The following is a 17,621-nucleotide window of genomic DNA, read 5'->3' as shown; positions in this document are numbered from 1 at the left end:
ATTAGCTGGGCATGGTGGCATGTGCCTGTGGTCCCACCTACTTGGGGGGCTAAGGTGGGAGGATCACCTGAGCCCAGGGAGGTGGAGGCTGCAGTGAGCCAAGATCATGCCACTGCAGACCCCATCTCAAAAAAAAAAAAAAAAAAAAAAAAGCCAGGTGTGGTGGCTCAAGCCTGCAATCCCAGCACTGTGGGAGGCCAAGGCGGGAGGATCACTGGAGGGCCAGGAGTTCGAGACCAGCCTGGCCAACATGGAGAAACCCCATCTCTACTAAAAATACAAAAAGTAGCCTGGCGTGGTGGCGCAGGCCTGTAATCCCAGCTACTTGGGTGGCTGAGGCATGAAAATCACTTGAGCCTAGGAGGCAAAGGTTGTGGTGAGCCAAGATCACACCACTGCACTCCAGCCTGGGCGACACAGCAAGATTCTATTTCGAAAAACAAAAAAAAAAGACAAGAGAAAGGCCCTTGAAGACAAGTGTTTGTTTGCTCAGCTCTCTGGGCCATGCTGGGATGGAGATATGTTCTTGCCCCTTCTCTCCCTTCCCCGCTCTGGCTCCCTAACCCCAGGGTTCCACTGTTGGACCCGGGGGTGGTTCCTGCCTCCTCCTCCTCTATGGCCCCCACATGGTCCAGTGCCCTCCTGCCGCAGGACCGGCTAGCCTCCGGATGGGCTTCAAGCCCCTGGGACTCATCTCCTTCCCTGCCTGGGTCCCTTGGGCAGAGCCTGGGAACTTCAGGCCCCTGCCCTGTCCTGGAGGACCGTGTGAGGGACACCTGTGTGCAGCTGCTGCTCCAGAACAGGGGTCTTTCTGGGAGGGAGGACCAAGCCCCCACCCCTGGGAAGCCAAACACTACAGCTTTGCTGGGGCCTTCAGCATCCTTCCGGCCCCTTCCGGCCCCTCCCGGCTCCCGCATGCAGGTGTCCTGGCCACTGGGCCCAAGAGGGGCAGAGCAAAGCAGGAGCAGGGAGGCGTCTCAAGTGGCCCAGACCTGGGACACCTCCGCTGCCTGGCTGGCACGGGCTGCTTGGGAAGCTCTCGCTGCAGGTGCCCCAAGGCTAGGAGGCACGAGCCTGCAGGGGACCTCGGGGCTAGCTGAGCCTGGCTCCAGCCTGCAGCACCAAAGCTGGGGGGCCCCCATCCCCTTTGGTCTTAGTCACCCCAGTGGGCCTCATTTACCCTTGGCCACCAGGGAAGAGGAGCCGGAGCCCCATGCCAGTGCCATGTGGCAGAAAGCAGGGCCTCTGGGCCTGGTGCTTTGGGGACGCAGAGGCAGTGCAACATGTCACAGTTGTCCTCCTGGGGGCTCTTCCCCTCTGGTTTATCTGCTGCTCTGGATTAATTTCCCCTCCTCCCATGTCACCACGGGGGAGGGGGCAGTGGGGCAGGCCCCTGTGACCTACAGCCAGGGATAAGTCCACAGAGAAAGGCACTGGGGTGACCTCTGCTCTGGGCACATGGTGGGTGCCTCCACTTGTCAGGAAGCCTGACCCCCAATCCCCTCCCTCCTGACAGCTCTCCCAACAGCTGCCTGCCAGCCAAGGGCCTGGAAGGGGACCGGCCACTCAAGACTCTCAAGACAAGGAAGCGTGTTCGCCTCCAACAAACACACCTCGTCCCGCCTGTCCCAAAGTTATTAGCAGACACAGTGGTGCTGGTGCTGGTGGAAGTTTCAAAGTTGAGCCTGGTGAAAAGGCTCCACTTCTTCAGAGCCAGCTGCTGCTACTGTGGTGACAGGGAGTTTTGCTTTATTGGAAAATAATTTCTGGTTGGAACTGACACGTGCAGTGTGGAAATGAGTTTTTGCTAAGCCGAAATTCATGTTTACAAAAAAATGTTTCAGCCGTGGGAGTTTGCACCCCAGGCAGAGCCGAAGGTGTTCAAGTGGGTGGGGGCATCGGAGCCGCCCATCTCGTACTGCCACACCTGCAAACCGGTGGGCGAGGAGGCCCCTCACCCTCTGTGGCATAAAAGGACGCATTTATGGATGATGAATCAGGCCCCAGCCCACTGAGCTGGTTTCAGAAGCCCGGTGAGGTCTGCTGGTTGCAGGTCAGGGAGCCAACCCTCTCCAACTCCTTCCACCACGAAGGAACAAGTGTCCCAGCCACTGGCATCCTCAGAGTCCCCCGGATGATCGTCTCTGCCCAGCGCTCACACCCTGCAAATCAGGCTAAGACAGCAGTGACAGGCCCGGAGGCTGGCAGGCCTAAGCAGCCCGATGGCAGTGCACCCTCCCAATTTCCCAGTGAGACGTGTGACCAGCAGGCACCCTGGGTACACGCTGAAGGCACTGGGCTGTCTCCACCCCTTCCCACGTGGCAAAACGGCCTGGCGCCCAAGCACAGTGCCCTGGCAATGCTCGCCTGCTGGCAACAACAGCCAAAACGCCCGGGCAGCCTTCCGACACAGCCAGGAAGCGGGCTGTGCTCTGCCACACCTGCTGGCCCATGGATGCCAGGCAGACACGCCCGCCTGTAGCCAGATGTGGTGGCATTTACGGGATACGGGAGTGCCAGGCAGATAGGCTGTGTGAGACAGTTGCCTGGGAAACATCACCAGATCCTTGGGGCAGCAGAGCAGGTGCTCGGGCCCACACATGGGTGCGAGAGTAGGGGTGTGCCTTGGTGCCCCTGGGCACCCCCAGCCTCCTCACAGCCTCAGTGGTGGGGTCATGGCACAGACCCGCCCCTGACCCCAAGAGCCGGAAAGCCAGTAGTAGCTGGGGAGGGCCCTGGCCCGGGAGACAGTGGTCCTGTTTCTGAACCCCACCCCAGCCATGGCCTGTCTCTGGGCCAGCATTCCCCACCAGACAGGGCCAGCTGCCCTCTCTCAAAGTCCCCAGCACCCCTTCAAGCACTCTCCTGTTCACACCCTCCCACAGCCTGTCCTCTATCCCCATGTGTCAGGCTCAGCCCCCTGCCCCCTCAGCCCCCAGCCAGGGGCGGGCTTTTGTCAGCCCCAGACCCTGCTCTGACGTCCCCTCCCCAGAGAAGCTTCGCCAGCCCAGCCCAGCCCAGGCTTCTCTTTCCACCCCACTGCCCTGCTGGGAAATTGTGAGCTCAGATGCTGGTTGGTCTTTCTAGGAGGGCGGTCCTGTGTGCTCTGTTCCCTGGGAAGCCTCGCAGAGTGCTTGGCACCAAGGAGCCGGTCAGGCAGTGGAGACCTCTCAGGGCACCCCTCCTCTGGGGAAAACAAGTCACAGAAATCAAGCTGGGGGAGTGCTGTGGGTTGAGCAGTGTCTCCAAAGACTCATGTCCACCAGTACCTGAGGAAGTGGCCTCGCTCGGAAGCAAGGTCTGCGCTCATAGAATCAAATCAGGATGAGGCGATACTGGGTTAGGGTTGGCTCTGAATGCAGTGTGACCAGTGTTCTTGTAAGAAAAGGAGAATTGGCCAGGTGTAATATCTCACGCCTGCAATCCCAGCACTTTGGGAGGCCGAGGCGGGCAGACCACTTGAGGTCAGGAGTTCAAGACCAGCCTGGCCAACATAGTGAAACCCCGTCTCTACTAAAAACTACAAAAATTAGCTCGGTGTGATGACGGGCGCCTGTAGTCTCAGCTACTCAGGAGGCTGAGGCAGGAGAATCGCTTGAACCCGGAAGGCAGAGGTTGCAGTAAGCTGAGATTGAGCCACTGCACTCCAGCCTGGGCAACAGAGCAAGACTCCATCTCAAAAAAAAAAAAAAGAGAAAAAGAAAAGGAAAATTGGCCAGGGCCAGGTGCTGTGGCTCATGCCTGTAATCTCAGCACTTTGGGAGGCCGAGGCAGGTGGATCATGTGAGGTCAGGAGTTCAAGACCAGCCTGAAAGACATGATGAAACTTCGTCTCTACTAAAAATATAAAATTAGCTGGGTATGGGTGGTGGGTGCTTGTAATCCCAGCTACTTAGGAGGCTGAGGCAGGAGAATTGCTTGAACCCAGGAGGCGGAGGTTGCCGTGAGCCAAGATCATGCTGTTGCACTCCAGCCTGAGCGACAAGAGCAAAACTCCATCTTGGGAAAAAAAAAAAGAAAAAGAAAAAGAAAAGAAGGGAAAATTTGGACACAGAGTCACAGGAAGGAAGCTTGGGGTTGGGGGTGGTACAGCCGCAAGCCAGGGAATGCCAGGGGCCCAGAGCTGGAAGGGGCAGGAAGCAGCCGCCCAGAGCCTTTAGAGGGAAGGCCACCCTCCCAACCACTGATTTTGGACTCCAGCTGCCTGAACTGTGACAGGATAAATGTCGGTTGTTTTAGGCTCCCAGTGTGTGGTCATTTTTTCACAGCAGCCCCAGGAGACACGCAGCAGGCTCCCAGCTTTCCAAGCCACCTCGCACCAAGTTCAGCTTGAAAACACTGAGCCCAGGCCGGGCGCGGTGGCTCAAGCCTGTAATTCCAGCACTTTGGGAGGCCGAGACGGGCAGATCACGAGGTCAGGAGATCGAGACCATCCTGGCGAACACGGTGAAACCCCGTCTCTACTAAAAAAGTACAAAAAAACTAGCCGGGCGAGGTGGCGGGTGCCTGTAGTCCCAGCTACTTGGGAGGCTGAGGCAGGAGAATGGCGTAAACCCGGGAGGCGGAGCTTGCAGTGAGCTGAGATCTGGCCACTGCACTCCAGCCTGGGCGACAGAGCGAGACTCCGTCTCAAAAAAAACAACAAAAAAGAAAACACTGAGCCCAGCTCGGTGCAGGGAGCCCTAGGTCTCCTGTCCACCAAGCCCAGAGCTGAGGAACTGGCTCCCCCATGGGCCGAGAGCTGGAAGGGGGCCCTCAGAGGAGGAGCTATTGGGCCAGGAAACCTCTGCAGGTGGAGAGGGTGGCCAGGGCCCCCTTGGGAGTCCCCAGGGAAGGTCTGGATTCTCAGCTCTGTAGAATCAGCTTTGTCCCCAGTTCAGCACCTTTTTATGGGAAATCTGCTGGCTGGAGACAGCCCTTGATGTCCCGAGATGCTGGCTGGTCCCTGCACTTTCCAGGACCCAGCTCGCCTGCAGCACACAGATTTCCACTTGTTGTAGGAAACTGTCCTTGGCGCATCCCCTGTGCAGCCTGGCCAGCTGTGAACTGTGAGCTCCAGCCCTGCTTCGTTTGCTTCAACTTTCTGAGTGACGTGCAGACTTTCACAGGGGAACCGTGGGGTGGCTCCGTCCGACACCTCCCTTGCTGCCCCTGCATTGGAAAATAAGGACAGTGGGTGGCCTGGGCCCTGCGCATCCTCCAGAGGGTCAGGGACATGCACGGTGAGCGACTTCTGTAGGCTCGAAGGCACAGCCTGGAAGGACTGGGACACCCGTGGGCAGGGAGCAAGAAGTCACCACTGGGGGCTTAGGTCTTGTGTGTTCATCTGGTAGAATTGCTGACTTTTAGAGAAAGGGACCTGAGTCTGGGCGCAGTGGCTCACGCCTGCAATCCCAGTACTTTGGAAGGCCAAGGCAGGTGGATCACCTGAGGCCAGGAGTTCAAGACCAGCCTAACCAATATGGTGAAACCCCATCTCTACTAAAAATACAAAATTTAGCCAGGCGTGGTGGTGTACGCCTGTAGTCCCAGCTACTTGGGAGGCTGAAACAGGAGAATTGCTTGAACCCAGGAGGTGGAGGTTGCAGTGAGCCAAGATTGTGCCACTGTACTCCAGCCTGGGTGACAGAGAAATTCCAACTCAAAAAAAAAAAAAAAAGAAAAAGAAGAAGGAGAAAAAGAGAAAGTGGCTTGAAAGATATGGCCCAAAAATGGGCTGGTTTTCTGTTTCTCTTTTCCCCTGGGTGCTCCCTCGGGGACTGTCTGGAGAACCAGGCTCCAGGAGGCCCCCGTGCAGACTACTGACTGTCCTGCAAACCCTCACACTGTGTGGCCTTGGCCTAGGGCTGCTCTCCCCTACCAGGTGCCCGAGGAGGAGGTGGCCTCTGTTCCTTCCAGCTATGCCCTCCATATGTGCCACTGGACCCCATCACCACGAGCCCCAGCTAAGTGACAACCAACAACCCTATTTCTGTTTTTGGTTTTGTTTTAGAGACAGGGTCTTGCTCTGTTGCCCAGGCTGCAGTGCAGTGGCAAAATCTTGATTCACTGCAACCTCCACCTCCTGGGTTCAAGCAATCCTCAACACCTCTTTATTTTTATTTTATTTATTGAGACAGTCTCCCTCTGTTACCCAAGCTAGAGTCTAGTGGCACGATCTCGGCTCACTGCAACTGCTGCTTCCCTGGCTCAAGCAATCCTCCCACTTCAGCCTCCCAAGTAGCTGGGACTACAGGCACAAGCCACCATGGTTAATTTTTTGTTTTGTTTTGTTTTGTTTTGTAGAGACGGCATGGGATTTTGCCATGTTGCCCAGGCTGATCTTAAACTCCTGAGCTCAAGCGATCCTCTTCCCTTGGCCTCCCAAAGTGCTAGGATTACAAGCATGAGTCACCACACCAGGGCCCTGGCTAATTTTAATTTTTGTAAAGACAGGGTCTTACACTATTGTCCAGGATGGTCTCGTCAAACTCCTGGCCTCAGGCAGTCCTCCTGCCTTGGCCTCCCAAAGTGCCATATACCCCCATTTCTGGGTGAGCAATTTCCAACTTTGTGGTGTGAGGGATGTCTGACAATGAAGTTCCATCCTCCTCCCTGGGGTCCATCCTGCAGTGGAAGCCGTCCTCCCAGCCAGCTGGTGACTGAACAACAGTGCTGTGCATCCGAGCGGGACACTGGCTGAGACTCTCCTCCCCCTCCCATCCCCCTTCTGCTTTTCTCCCTGCCCATGGCCTGGCAACCTTCCCCGGGGCCAGAGGGCAGCCCAGAGTCCTGAGGCCCCAGGAAGCTATCTGGCCGCTGGAAACAGTGGCCTGATGCCCAGCAGAATCTCTGAACAGGTTCTTTGCCTGCAACCTAGGTGGAGCCAAGGCATGACTAGGATCCGAACTGGCCAGACAGTGGCCGCCAAGACCAGCCCCGCCTCCCTTCTGCCACCTTCTTCCCCGCAGGCTTCTCCATAGTGGGGCAGGCTCTCTGGACACCCCTCCGCAGTCAGGGCCCTCCCATGGCTGCCCTGCCCAGGACTGGGCACAGCTGCACTGACTGTTCCTGGCAACCTCACCTGTGCAGGCCACCTCGCTGCTTCAGCACAGTCCAGCACCGGTGTTCTCGCTCTGGGGTTGGCCTGGCACTGACCTGTGCGCCTGTGAGGGAAGGTGGGCAACTCTGGAGCTGGCTGGTGCCCCCTGCCTGGGTGGAGGTGGAGCAGGTCCCAGATTTCTCAGAACAATTCCAGGATGCAGCTGCGTCTGGGGCCTAAGCAGAGGGGAGATATCAGGCTGGGGCTGGCTGCTGGGCCTGTCCTCTCTGAGCTGCCTCAAATCCCCTATTCCTTGAGCGGCCTTGGAGCCTGGCCTCAGGCCTCAGGGCACCACACCACTTGTCTCCAGGGACCAACCTGTTCACCCCACACCCAGCCCTGTGACGGAGGTGCTGTCTCTTGGCCCCACTTACAGATGGGCCAACTGAGGCCCAGGGCATCTGCCCACTTGTCATGACAGTGAGCAGCCAAGCTGGACGTGAACCCAGGTTTTTGTACACTGCCGTCTGGCAGGGTTGGGGAGGACTTAGTGGCACCCACTGACCTCCCACTGGGGGTCGGGGTCAGGGAGTGAAGTAAGTGCCTGGCTGTCTGAGCACCCTGGGGCAGCCCCTCCAGCCTGGGAGAGCCAGCTCACTCTGGGCAGCTGGCGAGGGCAGCTCCTGCCATATTGGGTCCTTACACACCTCTCAGCTGTGAAAGCCCCTTGCTGGCCTCCAGAGAACCTCGAGGATGGCCTCACAGGCCAAACCCAGCGGCTGCACTGCCCATGGTCACCAACTCTGCAGCACGCGTGTACAACCAGTGTCCCTCCGGTGTCCCCACGCCCAGGTGCCCGGCTGTTTGACCTGCCAGCATCGCGAGCCGTTTCTGGCGCTGCCTGTGGTCTGCCGTCCTGGCACATCCTGAATGGAGGTGCACGCATAGAGGCTGCCTGTGAATCTCCTGCGCCTCCTCGGAGGGATTTGCTCCCTTCTAGGACGTGCCCTGGGGACAGTCAATTCCCCCAAATAGTGACTTCCATTCTCCACATAATGAGAGCCTTTGGCTGAAGGATTGGGAGGACCAGGAAAAAGCCTCCAGGCCACGTGGGGCGTGACTTGGCGATCCCGGTCTCTCCGGGAGTCAGCCTGGACCCCCAACGCCCGGTGGCCTGCTCTGAGGGCCACGCCCGCCGCCGAGCGCCCGGGAACCGGAGAACCCGCAGGGCGTCAGCCGGGTGGATTTCCTCCCACTGCCCCTGACCCCACTGCCCAGCGCTTTCGGGACTAGCGGATGATGGACTTGTGCTAAACTGGCTACGACCCCTCCGGAGCGGGGTCCTGGGGTAAATCAGCAGTGAGCTGCAGCCTCAACCAGCCCCTGCCTTTGGTTTCCTCGCGCTCCCGGCTCACAACACCTCAGACCCGAACTAACTCTCCAGCCTGGGTCCCTCTGCCGGACCCTCCTCCCGGGCACCTCCCACGCCCCGCCCCTCAAGCCCCGCCTCTCCCTCCGGGCTCCCTCGCGTCCCGCCCCCAAGCCCCGCCCTTCCTCCCGTGCTCTCCACGCCCCGCCCCGCCCCCCGGGCTCCCCACGCCCCACCCCTCAATCCCCGCCCGTCTTTCCGGGCCCCCCTGCGCCCCGCCCCCGCTCCGCCTGCTGGCGCTTCCCTGCCCCGCCCCTCTCAGCTCCACCCTCCGTCTAGGCCCCGCCCACACCCCGCCCCCATGGGCACCACCCACAAAGCCAAGCCCCGCCCCGCAGGGTCCCGCGCACTTCCCGCCCCGCCCCGCCCCGCCCCGGCCCTGTCCTCGGCGCCCAGCCTGGGGCCGCCGTGGCGGTGAGACCCGCAGGGGGAGGGCCGGTCCCAGCCACCTCGCCGCTCCAATTTCCTCCATGTTCACAGGCCCAGCCTGGCACTCACCGCTCGTTCTGCGACCTCCAGGGCGAGCGCGCTTCCGGGGCGGCCGTCCAAGAGGCGTGGGAAGCGCACGGGGGATTCTGGGCGTGCAGTCGCCGCCAGCGGATGGCGAAGGGGCGGGTGGGTGAAGCGAGTTTCCAGCGTCGAGCCTGCTTCGTTTCAACGTGGACGCCACATGCAAGCCACGAGCGCAGCGCCTCACGGTGTTCGCCCTTGCTCCGGGTCCGGCGTTCTGAGGGTGACCCAGCTGCGCTGCAGGCCTCAGTGGCACGCCGGGGGACTGGAAGGCTGAGCCGTCCTCCCATGTGCGCGGGAGACCCTCCGCCACTGCGCCCAGATCGCCGGCGAGGCGCAGGGGGACGCTGGGAAGGGCATCGGGAGACCCCGGGCCTCCTGTCCGCACACCTGTCCGAAGCCTCAATGTCTCCATTCCTTTTCGGTCTGTCTGACCTGAGAGCCGAGCTCACGGCAGGGATGGGGACCCCGGGCTTGAACTGCAGGTGCCGTGCCAATCAGGGCCCAGGCAGGAGAGGGGCGTCCCTGCATTGGGGCCCCATCATCAGGTTCGCATGGCCACTCTAGCGTGGTGGGGGAGGGCAGGGCCTTTCCCTGTCAATTCACTTCCCTGTCGGTACTCACCGACCTGTCTGTGGAAGGGCAGCAATGGTCGATTTCCCGATTAAACAAAGTGTGAAGGAGGAAGAGAGGCTACAGGAATCTCCCGTCCGGGAGACCCTGTCTCTAAGGGGCCAGGCGGGGTCCTCCTGTGTCTCCTGCAGCCCTGCACAGCCCCTGTCAGAGGTACCTTCTGGAGAGAGTGGCCCACCTGTCCCGGCCTTTGCCACTGGGCGCCCTGTCCCAATTTATCCGTGTCCAGTCCGATTCGTGGTATCATGGATTGGAAAGCTGTGACAGACGCCCTGGGCTGGGAGGTATAAAACGAAACTGTTTAACTCCAGTGAAAAACAGTTGCAGGAATCCCAGAAGTGGGAAAAGGTCGTTCTGAGCAATTTCCGTGGAGTGGGTGTGATTCCGAGACTGAGGCTCCAGGGGCCGGGGTCAGTGGCTCACGCCTGTAATCCCAGCACTTTGGGAGGCCGAGGCAGGCACTTACCAGGTCAGGAGATTGAGACCATCCTGGCTAACACAATGAAACTCCGTCTCTACTAAAAATACAAAAAATTAGCCGGGTGTGGTGGCGGGCGCCTGTAGTCCCAGCTACTCGGGAGGCTGAGGCAGGAGAATGATGTGAACCCGGGAGGCAGAGCTTGCAGTGAGCCACGATAGTGCCACTGCACCCCAGCCTGGGCGACAGAGCAAGACTCTGTCTCAAAAAAAAAAAAAAGAAAAAAAAGGTTCTGGGACCCCTGGCCCAGGAGCCCCAGGCCACAGCCTCCTGCCTGGGAGGTGTGGCTCCCCATGCAGCCAGCTTCTTCCCTGCCTCAGGTGTGCGACCTGCACTCTGTCCAGGAGGAGGGGAGACTCTCTTGCCCAGGGGCAAACCTGAAAACACAGCAAGGTTAAGGGAGGAGGGCAGTTTCCTGTCAAAGTCCACATTTGTGAAAAAGCATTGATTGGGCAGAGAGAGGTGCTGTATTCTGGAATGGAGGTGAGTGGGGGCCAGTGCGGGCTGGCCGGTGAGGGTGGGTGTGATGTTTTGCCTGGCCCAGTGGAGCTGGGGCCGCAGGTTCCCAGTCTGCTGGCAGAGCTGGGTCCCGGTAGGGGCAGAGCTGGGCAGGCCCACATGGCCTGTGCATCCAGGGTGTCTTGTCCCCTCGATCCTTCAGAGGATGAGCCCCCACCCTTTGCCGGCCTTCTTGGGCGTGGTCTGATAGAGGCTGAAGACAGTCAAAGCCGCTCTCCTCTTTTCTTTTTTTTTTTTTTTTTTCAGACAGGGTCTTGTTCTGTCACCCAGGCTGGAGTGCAGAGGCCTGATCTCGGCTCACTGCAACCTCCATCTCCCAGGTTCAAGCGATTCTCCTGCCTCAGCCTCCCGAGTAGCTGGGATTACAGGCACGCACCACCATGCCTGGCTAATTTTTGTATTTTTAGTAGAGACGGGGTTTCATCATGTCGGTCAGGCTGGTCTTGAACTCCTGACCTCGTGATCCGCCCACCTCAGCCTCCCAACGTGCTGGGATTACAGGCGTGAGCCACCGCGCCCGGCCCGCTCTCCTCTTTTCTAGGTGAGAACAGTGAGCCCGCAAGGTCAGGGAGCTGCCCCCAGGTCATCTGGGCTGTTGATGATGGAGGTGGCAGATGGAGGTAGGAGAGGAGGCCAGAGAGGAGCCGTGTGCTCCTGATCCCTGGCCCAGCACTCTCCTTCTCTGGCCCCCACTTGGCATCTGCCCCACCCGGGGCCTGGACTCCCACTCACGCACTGGAAACTCCCTGTCTCGGGGCCACACACACCATGCCTGGCAGGCGCTGGAGATGCAGCAGAGCAGACGCGGCCACAGGAGTAGCTGTGTTTCCTACAGTGGAGAAGGGGACCCTGGTAGGAGCACTGCCCAGCCAGGCACGTGGTGCTCAACCCTATGGGCACTGACCCCACGAAAGGCCGGGGTTTGTGCTGCGGGAGGCCTCTGTTTGGCGAGAGCTCTGTCCCGGCTCCAGTGCGGCGGCCCTCCCCCGGCCTGCTGGAATGGGACCTCATCCCTGCTCCAGCGTCATGGACTTTTCCGGCCTTGGGCCCTCAGCGATTCAGGCGGGGCCGTTTTGCTAACACCCGTGTGTATGTGGGGGTGTGGGGTGTGTGTGTGTGTGTGTGTGTGTGCACGCGCCTGTGTGTGCATGCGTGCAGGCATGTGAGCCTCTGTGTGCCCACGTGCCTGCATGTGTGTGCACGTGTGTGCAGTGTTTCTGCCCCAAGGCTGGACCCCAAGGCCCGTCTTGGGTGCAGGGTGTTTTCTGTAGGGGAAACTGAGGCATGGGAGGCTCAGCCCCATGCCTGGGAGGGTGACTGCCAGCCAGTTGGCCTCAGAGCTCCCACTCCTGGGCACAATGGGCACCTGGCCCTGGGGCCTGCGCTTCTTAGCTACACACAGACCATAGCCCTGGATCCCAGGCCAGGGGTGTCCTCTCAGCCCTGCCTCCCTGGAGTGCACGTCCCCCGGCCAACCTTCTGGTCTCCTTTCTTCCTCTCAACTTTACCCTCTCTCTCTCCTTTCCTCTCTCTGCCCCCCTCCTGGCAAGCGGATTGCAATCCAAACTTGTTGTTAACTTCTCCCCTGCAGTTGTCCACGGGCCCTTCCAAGTTAAACATTACTCACGGCAACAAGAGCCCGCCGGGCAGTGCCTGGCCTGGAGGTGGACCCGCGTGCAGAAGGTGCTGGGACGGGGTGAGTGCCAGGCCCCTCCCTGCAGCATCTGTGGGGCAGCTGCTGGTGCAGGTGGCCCCAGCACCCTGAGCCCATACCTGGGTCCCTGCAGCCTCTTGCCTCGCCCTTTGAAGTCATGAATGTGCCTGTTTATGTAACCCCCATGCTCGGCCAGAGCGGGTAGGCCTGTGGGCAGCAGGTCCCTGGGCAGGCTTGGGAGGGGCCAGCCAGGGGCCCCAGAGGGGTTTGGGCTGGGCCAGGCGAGAGCCCTCCCCTCGGCCGGTCACTCCAGCTCTGTGCCAGGCTAGGGGTGGGACTGGAAACAAAATGCTCAGAAAAAAATTAGCCTCATCTGTTTTGAATCGATTCCGCTGATCGGGCCCTCAGTTTTCCCAGCAGGGAAGTGGAGGGATAGGTAGTCATGGGCTCAAGCACCTCAGGGAGCCCCCACAGCCGGGGGAGGCACGAAGCCCAGACCCCACTCACCACACCCAGCAGCTGCTCCACCCTTGTCTGCCAAGAGCCTCCCAGGTTAGGAGCAGAGCCCCCCAGGCTGGGTCCCCCAGGGGAGCAAAGTTGGATGTCAACAGCAAATAGGCACGGTGTGCTCTGCCCACCCTCTGCCACCCCACCCCTCGCGTCCTCTCTTACCACTCCCTCCTCCACCTGCTGCACGCATCCTGCAGGGACCCAAGCACCGTCCTGCCCCCAGGCCTTTGCGCTGCTGGCCCCGGCCCCGAAAGCTCATCCCTCACCCATTTTAGGGCTGCTGAGATGGACCTCATAGGAAGCCCCCCTCCAACTCAGCACCTCTCCACTTACCCTGGTCTATTCCTTTTAAGAACATGGACCCCCGTCCAACAGAGAACATTTGGAGACTTAATTTTTTTATGCTCTCCTAGGGAAGCTGCCAGCTCTGTAGAACAGGAACTCTCCCGTGTGTCTGTGCTTGCTGTAGGGAGGCATGTAGTCTACTCCACAGAAGAAACCAGTTCCACGCTCACCCACCCAGCGCCCTCAGGGCCCAGCCCCCTGGCCTGCACCCGGACCCTGTCGGGCAGGACACATCTGGCTGACTAGAGCTCAGGCCAGGGGCCTCCTGTGGGACTCAGCGGGGACAGCTGGAGCCTGAGCCAACAGGGGGAGGGCAGCAGGCCGAGGCGCACAAAGTTCAGGGGGGCTGCTTGGTGCTGGTGGCGTTCGGCCACCCCGCTTCGTGCAGGGCTATGGGCCACTCGTCCAGGAACTCCACACCCTCCATGTGAAGCCGCTCTCCTGTCCTGCTCACACCCCCAGGACCCTTCAGGCTCCCAGCCTCCCAGCCTCCCTCCTGCCTCTGTCCAGACAGAGATTGTTGGAGGAGGTGCTTCAGTGAACGCACAACGTCCACATCCCTGCTGCAGCCAGGTTCCATCCAGGGAGCACAGAACCCGTCCTGGGCACCCAAACCCTCATGGGGCCTCTGTGCCATGGCCTCTTCCCAGCACCTCACCCTGGAATGCAGCCTTAGGGTGGGGGGTCCTCGTGGGGGCTGGGGGAAAGGCCCTGCCTAGTGCCCTGGGGCTGTGTTCTCCAGGCACCTTGTCTGTGCACCACAGGGTCTTGAGGGGCTCTGGAGACGGGCGGCTCACCTGCCTGCCTCGTGCCCAGACCTGCGAGTGTGCCTGCCGGTGTCAGACAGAGGCGAGTTGGGACTTCATCCCTGAAATCAAGCAGGAGGGTAGGAATGTGAGCCTCGAAACCACCTTGTTTCTGTATCGTTTCTGGGAGCAGTGATGTTGGCCATTGGGACACCTGCTGAGGGTCCTGTTTTCCCATCCGGGTGCTGGTGGGACAGAGGGAGGCTGTGACCTTCACCCAGCCTGTGCCGAGAGCTCCAGCCCCCCACAGCTTCCACAGCCCTGCCTGCCACCTCCCCCACACCAGACCCTGCCCTCCTGCCCTCCATGCCTCCTTTGGGGAGGAGGCCGGGGGTGGGTGGAGCTGATTTAGTCACAGGCCCTGCTTAGGCAGTGAGACCCCAGCACCCCCCAGGTAAGGGTGCCTCGGGGGCCGGGTGGGGGTGGCTCCTCGGGGCTCCTCCTGGCCCTCTGGGGGCTGCGAAACTTTCGAGGCTGCACTTGTCCTTTTTGCAAGGCACTGCCAAGACGTGTGGCATTTCTGTGGTCTCTGCAAGCACAGCGAAGCACACACGTGCTCCAGGGCTGGGGCTCTTCTCCTGGAGGGTGACCCTGGGAAAGGGTAGCCTTGCCCACCCAACCTTGGTCACCAGTGGCCATCCAACCCCGGGTGTCCCCATCCTCGGTTTGGGCTGAGGGCAGACTGCAGGCTGGCGTTGCAGAGGCAGCTGGGTAAAGTGTGGTCCCAGACAGGGACACAAGCTGGCAGTTACTGTGGGGGACCTGGGCCTGGGCTTAGGGACTGCTGCCCCTATCCAGACGCCTGATTGGGACCAGGGTGTGGGGCTGGGCCCTGCAGCGCCTGTCTTGCCTGGGCTGGAGCCCTGGAGCTGTGCGACCTGGGGCCAGGGTGTTCTGACAGCCTCACTCTCAGGGGCTGGATGCCCTTCGGCACTACAGTGGGTGCCTAGCAGACCGTGCTATAGACCATACCCTGCTCTGGGCGTCTGTGGACTCCCTGGGCCCCTGCCACCATGGTCACTGCCTCTCTTGGGAGCAAGTTTTTCTTTTCTTTTGTTTTCTTTTTTTTTTTTTTTTTTGAGATGGAGTTTTACTCTTGTTGCCCAGGTTGGAGTGCAGTGGCACGATCTCAGCTCACTGCAAGCTCCGCCTCCCAGGTTCAAGTGATTCTCCACCTCAGCCTCCTAAGTAGCTGAGGTTACAGGTACCTGGCTAATTTTTTATATTTTTATTAGAGATGGGGTTTCATCATGTTGGCCACGCTGGTCTCAAACTCCTGACCTCGGGTGATCCACCCGCCTCGGCCTTCCAAAGTGCAGGGATTATAGGCGTGAGCCACCGCGCCTGGCCGAGACCAAGCTGCTGCTGCTACTTTTTTGTTTGAGACGGAATCTTGCTTTGTCGCCCAGGCTGGAGTGCAGTGGTGTGATCTCAGCTCACTGCAAGCTCCGCCTCCTGGGTTCACGTCATTCTCCTGCCTCAGCCTCCCAAGTAGCTGGGACTACAGGCGCCCACCACCATGCCCAGCTAATTTGTTTTTTTGTATTTTTAGTAGCGACAGGGTTTCACTGTGTTAGCCAGGATGGTCTCGATCTCCTGACCTCATGATCCGCCCGCCTGGGCCTCCCAAAGTGCTGGGATTACAGGAGTGAGCCACGGTGCCAAGAGCAAGCTTCTGATGCTGGGGCCGCAAGGAGCTTCCCAGGCCAGGCAGGTTGCTGTCTCAGCGGCAGCCTGCAGCCTCCTCCCAGGATCTGGAGCAGGAGGGTGGCTGTCTTTTGCATTCAATCCGTTGGGCTGCTGCAGGGCTCCCGCAGAGCTGCTCCAAGGGGCCAAGAGAAGGAAGGACGCTGCCCCCAAGGACAGACGGGCAAGCTGGAGTCAGGAGAGGCCCAGCCGTGGCCCGCAGGCCTTGAGTCGCTGCTTGGGGGAGCGTGAGGCAGGTATGGGAGGGGGCCAGGGAAGCCCTGCAGCCCCCCACCCCCACCCCCGGCCCCAGGCAGCAGTGCCTCCGAGGCCTGGGCGGCAGGAAAGGGAGAGATGACGTCATTGCCGCCTGGAATCTGCTGTTTGGAGGCGTCGCCATGGAGACCGGAAGGCTCAGGGTGGGTAAAAATAGCAAACCCAAGAGGGTGTAAGTTCCAAGAACCCGAGTCTCTGAAAAGCGAGGCATACATGTTCTCGTTGCCTGGAGGACAGAGGGCCCAGGCTGGGAGTCTAGCGGGAGGGGCTGCTCGGGGCTGCTGGCTTGCAGCCACCCACACGCGGTGTGTCCCCGCCACAGCCACCGAGAGCTTTGTCCCCGCGCAGGGTGTGGCGGGGGTGGCAGGCTCCCAGCAGGAGGCATCTGCAAGCACGCTCCCTTCCTCTGCTTGGGCACCGCAGCCTGAGCCGAGGGCCGCTCTGCAGGGACTTTTCTTTCCTCGCAGAGGGGAAGCAGCCGTGGCCTGTGAGTCGCTGGGCTTCCCAGGCCTCATCCCGGCCGGAACTCCGTGCCTCCAGGCGGCCTCTGGTGGGGCGGGAGGGGCCGAGCTGGGGTTTTCGCTGCCTGGGCGGAATGCTCTTTTCCTGCCCTGCTTCTGGAGGAGGAAAGGGGCGGCCGCCTGAGGAAAGCCTCCGGCACCCCAACCCCGTTCCTCTAGGGTGGTTTTCTTGCCAGGGAGCAGGATTTTCCTCCAGGCCAGGAGGTGGCTGTCCCGCTCCTTCTGGGCTCGGTCCCCGGAAACGCCAGTACACACTGTCTGCACCTCCCTTCAGCGGTGTCCCAGTGTCCTCATGGGTCCCCCCAAGTCCCAGGCCACAGAATACGGCAGGAGGCCCGAGGGCTCTGGGCTGCTCTCCCCAGATGGCTGAGTCCGTGGAGAACCCCTGCAGCCGTGAGGGGCTCCCTGGCCCGGTGCCACGTCCGAGAAACTCTGCCCTGTCTTTGCTCTCGGCGTGGCTGGGGCCTCCTCTCTCCCAGGCCAGGCTGCACCAGGGCATGGAGGGGACCTTGCCTGGCGGCTTCCTCCAGCCGCACGAGCCTGGGCAGAAGTGTCATTGGGCTCAGGGACCCTCAGATGGCCCAAAATGACCCAGGAGCCCTCAGAAGGCCCAAAATGACCCAGGAGCCCTCAGATGGCCCAAAATGACCCAGGAGCCCTCAGATGGCCCAAAATGACCCAGGAGCCCTCAGATGGCCCAAGAGCACCCTGGGTGGGGAAGGATCCAGGGTGATTCCCAGCCCCGAGAAATGAAGCTCCATTCCGGGAGGGTGACTGTCCCCGGGCAAGGGGTGACCATCCCTGGTTGGGAGGCAACTGCCCACTATAGCAATGAACGTTCTCCTGAGCAGCCTGGGGAGCCCTTTCCTCCCTCCGTGCGGGGGGCTGCTGGGGCTGAGTCTCTGTCCGCTGCTCCCTGGGTGCTAAATCCTGGAACATCTTCAAAGAGTTTCAGTCCCTTCTCTTCTGCACATACCATTGTTCTCAGGGTGGCTGGGCAGCCCCTTCCTCCACCCAGGGCAGGGGAGCACGGGGTCACCTCTCACGCCCAGCCCTCCCTCGGCTCATGGTGGTCTGTGGCTGGAGAGGGCGAGGGGATGTAGAGCCCCGTGTAGGGGTCGCTCATTCCCCCAAGACATAGCTCACATGCCTTATGTAACTCGTGAGCTCACGCAGAGGGCCTGCCAGAAATGACGGCAGGGGCGGGAGGGGCCTGCTCGGGAAGCCAAGTGT

The 17,621-nt window shown here is 60.6% G+C and overlaps 2 protein-coding genes across 4 annotated transcripts; both read right to left on the bottom strand.

The window, feature by feature from the left end:
• Window positions 1–1,732: 1,732 nt before the first annotated feature.
• Window positions 1,733–12,474, bottom strand: LOC144337148 (uncharacterized). Of its 3 annotated transcripts, XM_077980266.1 has the most exons (6): window positions 12,364–12,474; window positions 11,358–11,419; window positions 8,949–9,870; window positions 7,064–7,257; window positions 4,884–5,151; window positions 1,733–3,186 (listed from the first exon to the last, which is right to left on the bottom strand). In XM_077980266.1, exons 3-4 carry the CDS (start codon window positions 9,248–9,250, stop codon window positions 7,086–7,088), a joined length of 474 nt encoding a protein of 157 aa, XP_077836392.1. In that variant the 5' UTR covers window positions 9,251–9,870; window positions 11,358–11,419; window positions 12,364–12,474; the 3' UTR covers window positions 1,733–3,186; window positions 4,884–5,151; window positions 7,064–7,085. The 3 variants fall into 3 exon arrangements, with proteins under 3 accessions (XP_077836392.1, XP_077836382.1, XP_077836378.1); XM_077980256.1 differs by lacking the exons at window positions 11,358–11,419; window positions 12,364–12,474 and having other exon boundaries at window positions 1,733–3,651; window positions 4,385–5,151; window positions 8,949–10,397; XM_077980252.1 differs by lacking the exons at window positions 11,358–11,419; window positions 12,364–12,474 and having other exon boundaries at window positions 1,733–3,644; window positions 4,385–5,151; window positions 8,949–10,397.
• A 3,422-nt stretch (window positions 12,475–15,896) lies between these two features.
• LOC100430539 (uncharacterized) lies at window positions 15,897–16,993 on the bottom strand. Its single transcript, XM_015135061.3, is given in 3 exon segments — window positions 15,897–16,436; window positions 16,439–16,681; window positions 16,684–16,993. Coding segments are annotated over 3 exon segments (819 nt in total). The 5' UTR covers window positions 16,946–16,993; the 3' UTR covers window positions 15,897–16,122.
• Between the last annotated feature and the right edge of the window lie 628 nt (window positions 16,994–17,621).

This window comes from Macaca mulatta, chromosome 1, assembly GCF_049350105.2.
Source record: "Macaca mulatta isolate MMU2019108-1 chromosome 1, T2T-MMU8v2.0, whole genome shotgun sequence".
Taxonomy (NCBI): Eukaryota; Metazoa; Chordata; class Mammalia; order Primates; family Cercopithecidae; genus Macaca; species Macaca mulatta.
This window is presented reverse-complemented; position numbering and strand designations above follow the sequence as displayed.

Bases quoted from the DNA above. Each gene is read 5' to 3' on its own strand.
- LOC144337148 (XM_077980266.1), bottom strand. From the start codon at position 9,250: ATGGGAGGACGGCTCAGCCTTCCAGTCCCCCGGCGTGCCACTGAGGCC. The intron at 7,258-8,948 runs GTGAGTGCCAGG...CCCTCTGCTTAG, and splicing joins TGGAGGTCGCAGAACGAGCG to GCCCCAGACGCAGCTGCATC.